The sequence below is a fragment of the Catharus ustulatus genome, chromosome 14 (genome assembly GCF_009819885.2).
Source record: "Catharus ustulatus isolate bCatUst1 chromosome 14, bCatUst1.pri.v2, whole genome shotgun sequence".
Classification (NCBI taxonomy): Eukaryota; Metazoa; Chordata; class Aves; order Passeriformes; family Turdidae; genus Catharus; species Catharus ustulatus.
This window is the reverse complement of record NC_046234.1, coordinates 15985650-15999228: the sequence shown is the minus strand read 5'-3', so window position 1 is coordinate 15999228 and position 13579 is coordinate 15985650. Positions and strand designations below refer to the sequence as shown.

At 43.6% G+C, this 13579-nt stretch overlaps 2 protein-coding genes across 2 annotated transcripts in view; both read right to left on the bottom strand.

Moving 5' to 3' along the window:
• Positions 1–1345: 1345 nt before the first annotated feature.
• On the bottom strand, positions 1346–2534 carry LOC117003130 (TLR adapter interacting with SLC15A4 on the lysosome-like). The gene has a single exon (XM_033072803.1). It carries the CDS (start codon positions 2498–2500, stop codon positions 1577–1579), a length of 924 nt encoding a protein of 307 aa, XP_032928694.1. The 5' UTR covers positions 2501–2534; the 3' UTR covers positions 1346–1576.
• A 5442-nt stretch (positions 2535–7976) lies between these two features.
• Positions 7977–13579, bottom strand: part of SH3BGRL (SH3 domain binding glutamate rich protein like) — a 29783-nt gene continuing 24180 nt past the window's right edge. The window contains exons 3-4 of the mRNA XM_033072557.2: positions 12896–12976; positions 7977–10039 (exon numbers count right to left, since the gene is read on the bottom strand). Of these exons, the coding sequence (XP_032928448.1) occupies positions 10007–10039; positions 12896–12976 (114 nt within the window). The 3' untranslated portion in view covers positions 7977–10006. The remainder of the gene's footprint in view (positions 10040–12895; positions 12977–13579) is intronic.

Sequence of the window (13579 nt, the reverse complement as noted above, 5' to 3'; positions counted from 1 at the left end):
GTGGGATGAACACAGCTTCCTCAGGTTTTGCTGAACTCTTATTTATGTCCCATTATTTATGTCTCATCATTTATGTTTTCTCCTCTGCCACTCCATCTGTGCCCCAGGGATGGAGCAGCAGATCCTGCAGGGATTGTCCCTTTGCTGATCCTTTGCTTTGGATCCCTGGGGCTGAGGGGAGCAGCAGAGCAGAGAGGGGCTCCTCCAACACATTCCTGCCAGAAAACCACCAGAGTCTGGAGCTCAGCTTTCACCTCTGACTTCCTCATTTCCTGAGGAAGAACCTCGTGCAATTAACTTCTTTCCAGACTTTGGCTTGGACTATAAATAGATCCCAGGGGGAAGCAAGGGCTGGGGCAGGGCAGCACAAATGGCACAGAGCATTTCTTGCTATGGATAATTGCAAAAACCCTTTGGCTACTGCTGCCCTCTGGAATATTCCCCCTCTCACCCTCGGTTAAATTGTTCTCTGCACCTCCACCAAGGAAATCTGAGGAGCTGTGCCCACCCTGGGCTCCTCTGGAATTTAATGAAGTCATTTGGCCTCTTCCAAAGAACTCCTGCCTTGATTTTGAAGGTTGATAAGGAGATTAATGAGACACACATGGAATTAGGGCAATGCATAGGGAAGCAAATCATCCTTTTCCTCTCCTGCTCCTAGAAAGCCAGGATGAGGTTCAGTGTTGTTTGTATTCCTTGCAGCAAGGTCAGTGGGAATTTTGGATCAAGTAATGACCAGTTAGCTCTTGGATGTGTATGAGTCTGATTTTATTAATTTGCTTCCTTATCAGGAATTATCTTTCCTTGTCATTTTAATCAGGAGAGAAAAGTCCTTACATTGCCCACTCAGATCACTTTTCCTTCAGGAGCAGCTTCTTCTTCTGTCCTGCTGACATTTCTTTTTCAGATTAAGAAATGTCCAAGAAATAAAGATGCAAACAAATAAACAAAACCAACCACAAGCAAAAACACTCAACAAAAAACTTTATTAGAAAAAACCTTCTGCAGAGCAGGTAACAGTCCAACTCATCTATCATTTTACAGTGGTGACATAATGAATTTCCAGCTGAAATATTTGCTGAGAAGCAAAGCAAAGGGAGAAAATGTGTTTGAGACCCAAACAACAGCATTTCCATACAAAAATCTGCACTTAAATTTCCAAATGAAGATGCAAGACTCTTACACTATTTTTTCAGGAATGCTGCATCGTTGCTTGCTGACTTTGCAGATAATTGATGTTTTTATGTGTGGATGTGGCACCTGAGCATGTGATTTAGGGGTGCTGGGTTGATGGCTGGACTTGATGATCTTACTGGTCCTTTCCAACTTTAACAGTTCTATGATTATATATTATACAAACATGATTAACCAGTATTTTGGAGAGAAATTAATTTCAAATTCTCCATTAGAAAACAGAAAACAGTGACCTTCACTTCCCCTGCTGCCAAAGGAGTTTAAGAGTTAAAATATTAACTAGAACAAGTGTAGTGTGCAAATGTTTCCATTTCCCAGCCTAATCCTTAGAGTGAAACATTCGTACCTGAATCCCAATCCTCTCCTGAGCTGAGCAGCTCAGTCAGGATGTGAACTCCATCCTGCAGCTCCGTTTGGCACCCGCTGTGTTGGAGATTTGGAGGTTTGGGGTGCTGAACTCGGAGCTGTTCCTGTTGGGAGCGTTGCGGGAGCTGAACAAAGCCAACGAGTGCAAGAGGGCTCCTCTGGCTCTGGAGGTTTCTATGTTCTGCTCCTGGGAGATCTGAACACTGATCTGGTCCAGGCTGTTCCTTATCCAGCTGCAGGTGAGGAGGTTTGTTATGGAGCCACACCTGGCCAGGCTTTCTTCAAAAAACTGTTTGTAGAGCTCTGCCACCTTGGCTTCCATGTACTTGTTGAGCGTGGAGTTGGAAAGGGGCTCCTCACTGAGCGCGAGGCTCCTTTCTCCAGCCTCATCTCCAGGCAGGGACATCCCACTGGGATTTTTGGGGTGCTCACACAGAGGGGACTGGCCCAGGGGAATGTCTATGGAGAGCAGGATGGGGCCATCGGGGAGGTCATCCCACACATGGTCCAGGACACAGCCCGAGTCACACGTGTGGCCCCCCACACGGTCCCCCCCGATCTGCAGGTCAGGATAGTTCTGGTAAATGCTGTTGCATGGCCAGGACCTGTACAAATCCACCTGGTCTAGGCTTCCTCCTCTCCTGGGGATGTGTAAAGCTGGGGATGCAGTTCCTTTAACCAGCACTTCCTGATCTTTTGCAGGCTCCTTTTCCATGGATCCCCAGTGGAGGCTGCTCCCGGCCTCCACTTTGCTGCTTCTGGCAGAGAGCTCCTCCTGCTTCTCACATCCATCAGCAAAGCTTTTAATTTTTGGGAAGTCTACAAGTTTCTGTCTCCAGATTCCCTCTTTAGCCTTTTGGGATGCAGGAGATTTGCGAGGCTTATCTTGATGACAGCTTTCTTTATAGATGAGCCTCATTAGGATTCCTTCTGCCAGCATGGTGACAAGTGGGAGCAACAGGAATTATCAGAGTTCCATGGGGCCCTGGGACAGAAAGAAAGGCACACTATAACAACAACTATTACAGACTAATTGTATTATTATCATTATTATTATTATTATTATTATTATTGTTTTGTTGTTGTTATTAGTAATGAACAGTGCACTTCTCACAAACAAAGTGATTTTTCTTTCTCGCTCAAGCATTTATTTTTAGCAAACATTAAACTGCATGCTTTTCCTCTTTACCATGTCCACAAAAATCATTCTGAAGATACAGCAAGGGCTTTAATGAGCTGCTTCATCTGTAACATCCCTTCTGCTCCCAGGTCTCTTCTGCATCGAGGCTACTTGAGACAGATTGTATTTTATAAGCTGTAAAAATCAGCAAAATCATTTTACTTGTCTGTGTCAATACCATCAGTAATTAATCAATGTTTTCCATTACAAGACAACCATTTCCAAGAGCTAAAGAGGTGATATAGAAAGGAAATAAAGACTATATTAATTTTGAGAGGTATTTCTGGCTTGAGCACTCCTGTGAGGTGCCAAGGAGCTTAAAAAAAACCAAAAACCCAAGAGTTCTGCAAATATAATAAAACTGTATTCAAAATGCAGATCCAATGTGTTTAGAGTCCCTCTTTATGATGAACTTAAAAGATATAAATAGTTAATTTGCCAATAGTGTTAATAGTGAAGAGATAAGTGTCTCAAAATAATTTACTACACTTAATGATTCCTTTCCAATTTACCTATTGTTAATCTCAATGGGAATCTTCACTTCAAGAGTCTGACCTGAACCACTCACTGCTCTTAGGGAGGAATTGGAAACATGAACATTAGAAAATCATTCAGTTCTTCAAATATCCTTTAAATCTCTAATAATTGAAGTATCCACACACCCAAAGTGTGCTTGTGGCTCAACACTTTTCACCAACCCCCTGCACCCTGGTATATTTGAAATTCCCTACACTGGGTTACATTTCAATCCAAGTGCTCCTTCCAGGAGATATTCTAAAATTTCAGTTATTTGAGAGATGGAAATTTTCATCTTTCCCCCAGTATTTACACACTGGCACAGCACAACTGTTTGGTTTTTTTATTTTTGTGGGGTTCTTTATTTTTGTGGCACAGTTCCCTCCCTGAAGCTGAAAGGAACTCTGGAATTTTGAGGCCAAAGCAGGCAGGAAGGGCAGCAGACCTGGTTATCTACGGTCTTATTTACATATTCAAAAAGCAGGGCAACACTTTCTGAAGCAATTAAGGGACTTGATAAACCAATTTCCAAAGAAAGAAGAATTGGCAGCCTAAATATTGCTAAAGATCCATGGAATGCTCTGAGCCTTGTAGGACATGGGTAACCAGGGGCTGCAGGACCTCAGGGTATCCAGCTCCTTACCTGCTGATAAATTTTGGTTTATTGCTTTGAAAGTGCTCAAGAAGAGCTAAAATATGGTAAAATATTGGAAAAACTGGTCTCCTCCAAATAAAATAACTGGTTCCTGTGTTCTGGAACAAAGCATAAGAAAAGAGAAAGGCACAAAAACCCCGACTTACCAAGCCCAGTGAGATCCAAGGCAGATTTCCCCAAGGCCAGAGCTCTCCTGCTACAGCTGCAGGGGGGGGGCAGATGGTTGCACACCCTTTCCTCACTGCTGTCTGTGCAGAAAAAGCCTGACGCACTCATGATGCAGTTCCCCAGGGTTTAACTCATAAAACAGAAGTGATCTCGCTGGGAGAGGGCATGGGTTTTGAACACAAAGAGAGGGCTACGTCTGAAAGAGGATGTTTGAAAGCGAATTGAGATGTTTCTGGCCACAGTGTGATGTTGAGGAGCTGCTCACAGCCAGAACAGGGCACAGGAAGAGCAGGGGGTCAGGGCTGCGTTGGGCAGTGAAATCGGAACTGAATTCCACGAACACTTCCACTGCTGGAGCTCGGTGCTGCTCAGCTGACTTGTGGAGTTACTCCACTTCCCCTTTGGAAACACGCAGCTAAATTTAGAGCCTTGTGATGTGCCACTGATGGGAAAGAAGTTGGCAACTTCCTTTCACCCGGATTTTGATGAAACACCCGGTGTGTGTGACATGCAAACAGGACGATGTGCCAATCTGAAAGCAGCAAATGGACAGCGCTGCACAATCGTGTTGCTCACTGATCAAACCTGCTCTTCAGAGGATCAAAAATTACCTCTGGCACGTCCCAGGTGCCCCCATGGTGGTTTTTGGTGTCCTCTTCAAGCTGAAGCCAAGCTCATGCACTGAGCCACCCCTCCCCTCAGCACAGGAGCCAGCCCACAGACAGTCTGAAGAGTTTCCTGTTGGTGCCTTTTCTAAATTTCCTTTTTCTCAGAAGATAAAAACCCCCAATGAAGCAGAAGCTGAGTCTCATCTATGTACAAGAAAAAAGATTCTAAAAAGACACTGTTTAATGACACGAGCAAGACATAAATTATCATCCAGTGCCATGGGCAGGGACACCTTCCACTATCCCAGGTTGCTCCAAGCCCTGTCCAGCCTGGCCTTGGACACCTCCAGGGATCCAGGAGCAGCCACAGCTGCTCTGGGCACCCTGTGCCAGATCCTCACCACCCTCACAGGGAAGAATTTCTTCCTCATATCCAATCTAACCCTGCCCCCTGTCAGTGGGAAATCATGATGTGCTTTAGAAATTGGGTTTGGAGTAATGCTGGCCATATAGGTTCAATGATGTCTGTAAAATTCCCTCTCTTCCCTCCTTTTCTCCTGTATTTCATTAAAAACTTCAGGTTTTTTTTTATTTCTGCACAGAAAGTGTGGCTGGGACTCCAGCAGAGTCACTGCCCACAGTCTTGGCGGGCAGGAACAAGGGCAGATCAAATTCCCAGTAGTTTTAAACCTCACCAAGCTTGCAATTAGTGCCAGCTGCAGCTGGATATTTTGTGCAGCTGTTTCAACAAAACACAAAAGTAACGGAGAAAGAGGAAGAAATCAAGTCAGGTAATTTGTGTGGAGTGATTAAAAGCAAATCAACTTCCATTTCACAGCCAGCAACCTGATCTGTGGAAGGAGCCCATGGTGGGGGATGAGATGAACATCCCTTCCAATCCAAACCAGTCTGGGATTCAGGTCTAAATTGCACCAATATCCAAGGAAATCAATGTATTCTCTCAGTAAGATCTCACCAAAAAGAAATTCCATTTTATTTACAAATATAAAATCAGAATGAGATGGAACCACAGTTATTTCAGAGGCTGAGCACAGACTGCAGTTAAGAGAAACAACAAGGCGAGGATGTGAGAATTTAGAACTAAATATATATAGGAAAAGGATGAAAAATTACTCTCATAGTATCATCCATATATGGAGAAAACAAATACTACCACACTGAATGATACTGTATGAACTATGGCTGCATGTAAATCCCTTCTTTCAGCACAGGCTGTGTATTTGGCATGCACATAAACATGAAACAGATATGGATTGGATTGAAAGTATTATGTTGGAGGATTTTTCCTAAGCACAGCGGTTATGGACTCTTTATTTTCCATTAAAAAGGAAATTTCATTTAAACGTGAATCCAGTTTCACAGGAACGCTTCACGCACAGCCCCACCCCGCCCTCCGTGGTTTAAATAGAGGAGGGGCGGGGTTTAGCGATGACTGACAGCTGTATTATCCAATAGGAAGGCAGAACGGGCCCACCTCGGCCGCTGAGTGGCTGCCGGTTGCCACAGCAACAGCGCGCGGCGGCGGCGCGGCGGGGCCCGGCGCCATTGCGGCCCCTCACAGCGGGGCGGGCGGGACTTGGGCCGCTCCTGGCTGTAAAATGTGTGCACAAAATAACTGTTCGGGAAAGAACTGAGGCCACATGGGAATTACAGTGCTGCTGACATTGGGTTAATGATGTGCTGCTTTCGTTTTATTAAGGATTTTGATACACTGAGCAAATTAAAATTAAGAAATGGCCAAATTGCTGATGTTATCTTCAATAAATCAACCTGTGAGAGAAGGAATTACTATAAGGAATTATAGTATATAAGAATTACATATTGCTATATTGTATAAAAGTTAAAACCCAAGGCATCAGAATGAATATTTACAAATATATATCTATACCATAATATATGCAATAGTATATACATTTAATATACATCAATTACTATATATTCATGTTAGAAGATATACAGGACCAAGTCTGATACTTCATGAATACAGCACACATATTTTGTACTAAATATATGTATTTTTCACTAAATATATGTATTTTGCATACTCAGTACTCACTACTGTGCTTACCTGTAGTAATCCAGCAATCTCTTTGTCCCCTCAACTTTTAAAATCCTTTCACATTTCTGCAAGTTTACCAACACAGTGAAATTTTTAATAGTAAACTTCAAAACTGTCATAATGAACCTTTCACTCTAAAACATTCTGCCAAGATCACAGTACATGGGTAAATCCCAGAATGTTTGTGCAGGAAATTCAGTAAAAGGCAAAGATTTGGGAATGATTTATTTGTGTCGTGGGATTAGGATTTGAGCAATCTGATGTAGGGAAAGCTGTCACACATTGCATGCATGTGTGTAGCCTGGTTTTTTAAGATTTTGGGAAATTCTTTTCATTGAGCTTTACATTAATGAATAACAACTGGGTTTTTAAGACTTTTAAATAAAAAACACAAGGAAAGGAGCGGTTTTTCTGAGTTGCACAAGCAGAGTGGATACAGGGGAAGCATGGGATTCATTCCAAGGTAGAAATGGGATTCAGGGCCCTTTTCCCATCCTAGGGACCAGTTCAGAAGGACAAGTGTGAGGGACAAGCAATAATGCCCTTCAGAAGGCATCCTGTGCTGATCCTGGAAAAATTACCAACCACTCTTAACAAGGTCAGGTTATTGGTTTTCTCTGGAGGATGTGAACAGAAATTTGGAATTTGGGCAAATCCCAGGGTGGGTCAGAGGCAGAGGATGTAATTTCTGTACCTACAGATCTTGCAGGTGGTGCAGAACTTCAGCACGTGAAGCAGGAAGGAGAAACCTGCTGATCCTACCCAGCAAACAGGGAAGGTGGAAGTGAAGTTTTAGTTTAAAATTTATCCTGCACTGCCCTGTGGCAACACAAATAGAAACAGCACAGCTCCCTGCTGTGAGCAGCACAAAGCTAATTAATTACAGTTTGTAAATGAGCAGGGGAGGGGTGGGGGAGCTCTGAGTGTGAGAGAAGCCACTTCTGACTTGTCCCTGCTCTGGGAAATGAGTGGAATGATAAGGGAAATAACCCAAACCTTGACACACTATTTTGGATAGGTGTATCCTAAATTAAATCCCGTTTAGTAATTAAATCCAATTAGCTGCAACAAGTGAGAGATCCAACCCAGCAAATTTCACCCACAGCACCTTGTATAAATCCTGAACTTTTAAAAAGCAGTATTTTCATCTGAAAATTCCACTTCTTTCAGCTTCAGACTGTGAACAAAACATACAAACAAGTCATGGAGTGAGAAAGTGTTCTAAAACAACTTTATTGGAATGATACAGGAATGGTTAACATACAGGTTTAATCCTCAATGCCTGATTTCTACATAGGAAAAAAAATAATAAAGAAAAGAACAAATTCAGTTCTTGCACCCATGGAAACAGAAAACCAGCACAGAGGTAACAGATTCCTGGCACTTCTATAGTCATGCAAGAGATCTGCATCAGAAAACTCAAGTTTTACACACACCACAAAGAGATTTTCGGTATTTTCAGTTTGTGTCGGTGCCTTGTTCCCCGGACAAAGGAATAATTCAGCCTGGCTCACCAGAGCTGCCTTAGGAATGCTGATACAGTTTGAATGCTCCCATATGGCAAGGGGGGGACAGACGAGGGCAGTGACTTTGCTTTCTTAAACTTGGCAATTTTCTTGACCGTTGAGACAGGGATTGACCTCGTTTCAGAATGTTTTGGGTCGCTGAACTGACAGAATTTGGCAGCGCCTTTTAATTACAGCTTCTCCAAAATAATGGCTGTAATTCACCAAACTTGCACAGGAAGCACAGCAAACTGGTGTGGGTACAGAGACTTGTGTGTCAAATCCCACTTTCCTCGCCACACTTCGCTTAGTATTCCACAGTTCCCAAAAACTTGAGCAGGAATTTAGATACAGAGAAAGATTTGGCCAATATTAAGAAAGAAAACCAACCTCGTTCAGAAAGATGAAATCATAGGGAACAACAAAAATCTCATGCTGGATTTAAAACATAACCAAACTTCCATCCCCAAAAGGTCTTAAATTTCACAGAATTGCAGTAATTCCTGACAAAAGCTGTTAATAAAAAACCACAGTTGTGTGTGTGTCAATCTTTAAGGTAAGGCAGCATCCATCCATCCATCCATCCCTCTGCCTCGTGATGCTTTTGTAAGCACAAACTTCCAACTGCTTCCCAGGCTCTCCCAAAATGAAAAATCAGGAATTAAAATATGGCCAAGCATTACAGGCTCCCTCATGAGCACTGGGAGAACACACAGGTTAATATTGCACGTGGCAAATTCACCCACACGAGACACTGAGAGATTTGCAATTCCTGTAATAGCTTTATGATATGGCAATAAGAATGGAAGTGAAGTTTTTAAACCTTAAAAAAAAAAAAGAATTCTTGCTTAATTACAATATTCAAACACTGATTTTTCATTTGAAAAAATACTACATGAACCTAATGGCTACTAGAACATGCAGTGAGATGTTTAATGCTCTAAGCAGTGTGAACTGGTATTTTTGTAGAGAAATACATTAAAGGCTTTCACCCTTACACAGGTAAGGAAAGGCCATTTCTGGCTGTTTTGGCTTGTTTGCAACATTGAATCTTGCCCCAGATGTGCTCGTGCTTAGGCAGCTGTGAGGGACCTGTGTCCATTGCCCTTCTTGTCCAAAGAGCCCACACAGATCACTTAAGTGAGAAATCCATGGGGTTTGTTGGGGGTTTTATCACCTGTACAGTGTGTAACAATACAAACCTTAAATATCCATTCTACAGAAGACAAACACAACTTTCCAAAGTGACTACAATGGTTAAACTACACAGTACCACCTACAAACTCATCTGAAACCAGGAAAGACACTGAAAATTTACTGTGTAACTCAGTAATATTTTTGAGGCAGCTCAGGCACTAGATTAGTATCTGACGAGGTTTTAGATGCTGTTTTCCATATTTAAATAGTTGGATCTCTAGGTAAAACCCATCTGCATTTTTAGTACTAAAATAGTTTCTTTAAGTTTACACAAAATGGACGAATTGCCAGGACAGTTTAAACTAAAGGTAACTCATTCATGTCTGATTGTTTCAGCTTCCATCAGAGCCCACTCCTGCTCCCTACCCTGAAATTCCCATTTCTATCCTGTGTTCAATTTGTGTTACGGACAGTGAATGCTGCAAGCACCAATCAAATGTTAGAAATCACATCTACATTTCTTGAAGCAGAGACAGTTGGACTATTTTATAAAAAGCTGTGGAAATTCCCTTTGCAGACATTTAAGGCAGTTGAAATTCATGCTTGCTGCTTGGCCAGTGCTTCAGCTTCCTGCAACAGCAAAAGAGAATTACATATTAGTAGTTTCTCAGTATGTTTCAGAAGGAACACTATAAAACAATAACCTGCAGTTTTCAATCTTCTTTCTGCCTTTGTAAGGTGATCACAAATGGGAACAGAATGACAACAGAAGAAATGCAAAAGGAATTTCCTTTTGGTTTCTCCAAGTGTACTTTTGACTGCAGATTAATTTAATTACCTGCTTGCAGCACCATGACCTACAGGATGAATGAGAGATAAATTCCCAGTGCCCTCAGTGCAGCACCTCAGCAGGGACAGCCTGGTTTATTTGAAAGGACAAAGTTCAACATCTGCCAAGATATGTTGGAGCCATTTGCTTTTGTGACTGTGTAGAAATACTCAAGATACCAGATTCAGTATCATTGTTACTATGAACCAGCATTGCTAAACAAACAAAACACACGAGAAGAAAGGACTGAGGGGCATTTCCAAGAAGTGTGGAGGATGTTTTTAGGAGACACAGTGGGTGACCCCAGCCTGCAGGGCAGGAAGTCCCGGCGTATCTCCCGTGTCTTGGACGTGGTGGCTCACTCTGGTTTTCCTGGCTCACTGCCCTCATCCTGCCTTTGAACTCGGGGCGTGGGAAGAGCCTGGCTTGGAGCTGCAGTGCTCCTGGCCTGTGCTCTGGCCTGTCACAGCTCAGAGAGCAGGGTTGGGATGTCACCAGGGCTGGGATGTCACCAGGGCTCAGATATCACTGTGCACCCACAGGCCTCGTGTAAGGGCATCCCGGCAGGTGAGCAATGAAAGGAAGATCAAGAAGAGCTACAAAGCCTGGAAAAGAGCAGTGTGTTTGATATTCTCTAAAAGGTTCTCTGAATGGTAAGTAAAAGGAGAAGGTTCCCTTGGCTTTGTAACAACTCCCTTAAACAGCCCAGGGCACTGCAATGGTGACACCTCACTGATTTGTTGGGGTTTTTTTTTTTTTAATTTCAAGACAAAGTACTTCTCTTCAGAATAGGAAGATTCCTGGTATTTCTCTCATGTCCAGGAAGGTTGGTACAAGTAGCCTGCTAACCTATTCTTCTTGGAGATCAAACTCCATTTCCTTGGGTGTAGGTCTGCAAGTTCTCTGGGAGAGGCTCAGCTTTCCAGGCTTGACACTGTCCCTCTTTCATACTTTTCCTTATTTCTCCTGGAAGGCCCCTCACTGAGCATCCTCAGTCCTTAAATCCTTAATAAAGAAATAATTAAACATAGCTTTTAACTCACAGAATCCTCTCCCTTTAAAATCCACCCATGCTGTTTGAAGTAGAGGTATTTAATATAAACTGAAGGCCAGGCTTTTCCAGAGTTTGTAGACCCAAAGGACAAACCAAACCACCAGGGCTCAGAAAATAGTTACTTGAATTTACCATGCTCACTTCTGAGCCAGCCCTGTTTAGCATTAATATCAAACCTTTGTGTTCAGAGTCATCTAACTTCCCAAATCTCTCCTGATGGCATTGAATGGAGCCTCCTGCCATTTTCTGTAGTCACCAGGTCATTCCCCACACCATTATATCCAAGCTGCACACAGCTAAGCTGGAAACATAAATTCCAGCACCTACAAATCTGTGTACTCTCCTCAGCAGCCTGCAAGCAACTCGACTGGACATCCTAATTGTGGGAGGGATTCCCAAAGTCAGCCCCAGAGCAGGATGCAGGGGGTACAAGGTCACTTCTGCAAAGGTGATTTACTGTCATCAGCCCAACACAACATGGAAATTCAGCAGAGTACAGCTGTGTTCTGTCCCTCCTGTGTAAAATTCACCTTTTGTTTAGGTGAGGACAGAATTAGAGCATCCCTTAGGACAGAAGCAGAGCCCGTGCTCCTGCCAGCCAGCAGGTCTGGGAAGCAGCGACGTTCCCAGCGTCACTGAGACAGGTGACCTGATTTGTTATGGCAGCAGCTGCTCTCTGGTACCGCTGCACTTCCCCAGGGAAAGGCACGAGCTCCCCTGCATGCCACAGAGCCAGGATTGCTCCCTGGCTCCATCCTGCACACTCTGCTGAGCAGTGCAGTGCAGATGTTCCAAGGAACCTCAGCAGGACTGTGGTGCTGTGTGCAGCTGGTCTGATGGCAGCAGCAGTAATGCCGGGGTGCAGATCCCAGGCTCTGCTCTGTGCAGCTCTGCACATCACACCATTCCCAGCGGAGCTACTGCTGGAAATCTGCCTCCCAAAACTGCTTCAGTGTGCCCCACAACCTGCAGTGCTCACTGCTCATGGGTCACAATCCACCTTTAAAATTAGGTCTCTTGGTGATGTGCACAGCACGACCTTTGACTTGTACATGAGTAAAGCTGAAAGGGAGCGGCGTGTTTATCCACTGGAACAGGAAAGCTGGAAGTGACCTGGAGGATCCTGCTGCTGTCAAGTGAAACGTATAAAGCAGGCTTGTCTTATCCTATCAAAATCAAAAGGAGAATTCCAGCCCATTGCATCCACAAAGCAGCAGCCCGGTTCATAATTGGCAAAGGAAAATAAGCTTTGGATAACAAGCCAGAGGAAAAAATGACTCTGAAGCAAGACCATGTTATTTCAGAAACAGTGGCTCTAGTTTCAAGGGATTTTCTAGTAGAAAAATCTCATCAAAATTTCACATGAATTAAATTTTTTTACTGAATTGAAAACATTCTTTGATTTTGGATAATTTTTTTCAACTAGATTTCTTACGCATTCTTCAGTGCAAATATTAAATACTCTCTTGAAACTGAAGCCTGAGAGCCTCTGGAGAGTGAGCATCTCCCAGGGAGATTGATGAGGCAATGAGAGCCCATGTAGAGGATCCTGTGGTGAGAAGGAGGGGGTGAAAGCCACAGGCTCACTGAGGTGCTCACCCACCTTTGACCCAGGAGGTGCAGTCAAGCCCAGGAAGGCGTACACGGCGTTGTTCTCCCGCGCCTCGAAGAAAGCATCGTAGTCCTTCACCGTGCCAGCAGGGAGAGGGAATAAAAGAGGAGTGAATTGTCAGAAATAACCTCAACTCAGTTTGGGGTGTCACCCAACCCACACCAAGCAAACTGCTTCCTGTGGCCAAGTGCAAAATCCAGCCTGAGCTCAGGTATGTGTCATTAGCACTAACAGCAAGGGAAAGGGACAAGCTGGGGATCCATTCTGTGTCCCAGTGAGATGGTGCTGTGAGGTGCTCCAGCCTCTCCCAAAGGGACAGACTCCACACAAGGCAGGTGTTGTCACAGGCCTGGTGTGGATGTTCCTCCTGCAGAAGCAGCTGAGCGTGGACTTTGTGATCCCGACGTTCCCAGATGTCATTGCTGGTTCCTGATAGGGATGGCAGTTGTGCAACTGTGAACTCCAGCTCTTAAATCTGTCAGAAGTTCAGCTGGAACTTTTACACTGACAGTGCACCTTCCCTATCACATTTCCCACACCCAGCCACTTCCCAGGAAAATCATAACAATAAATAAATAAATAAATAAATAAATAAATAAATAAATAAATAAATAAAAATACCGGTTGCCAAAGCCCAGCTAAAGGAACTCAGAAGTTTTGTGCAAAGCTCACTGT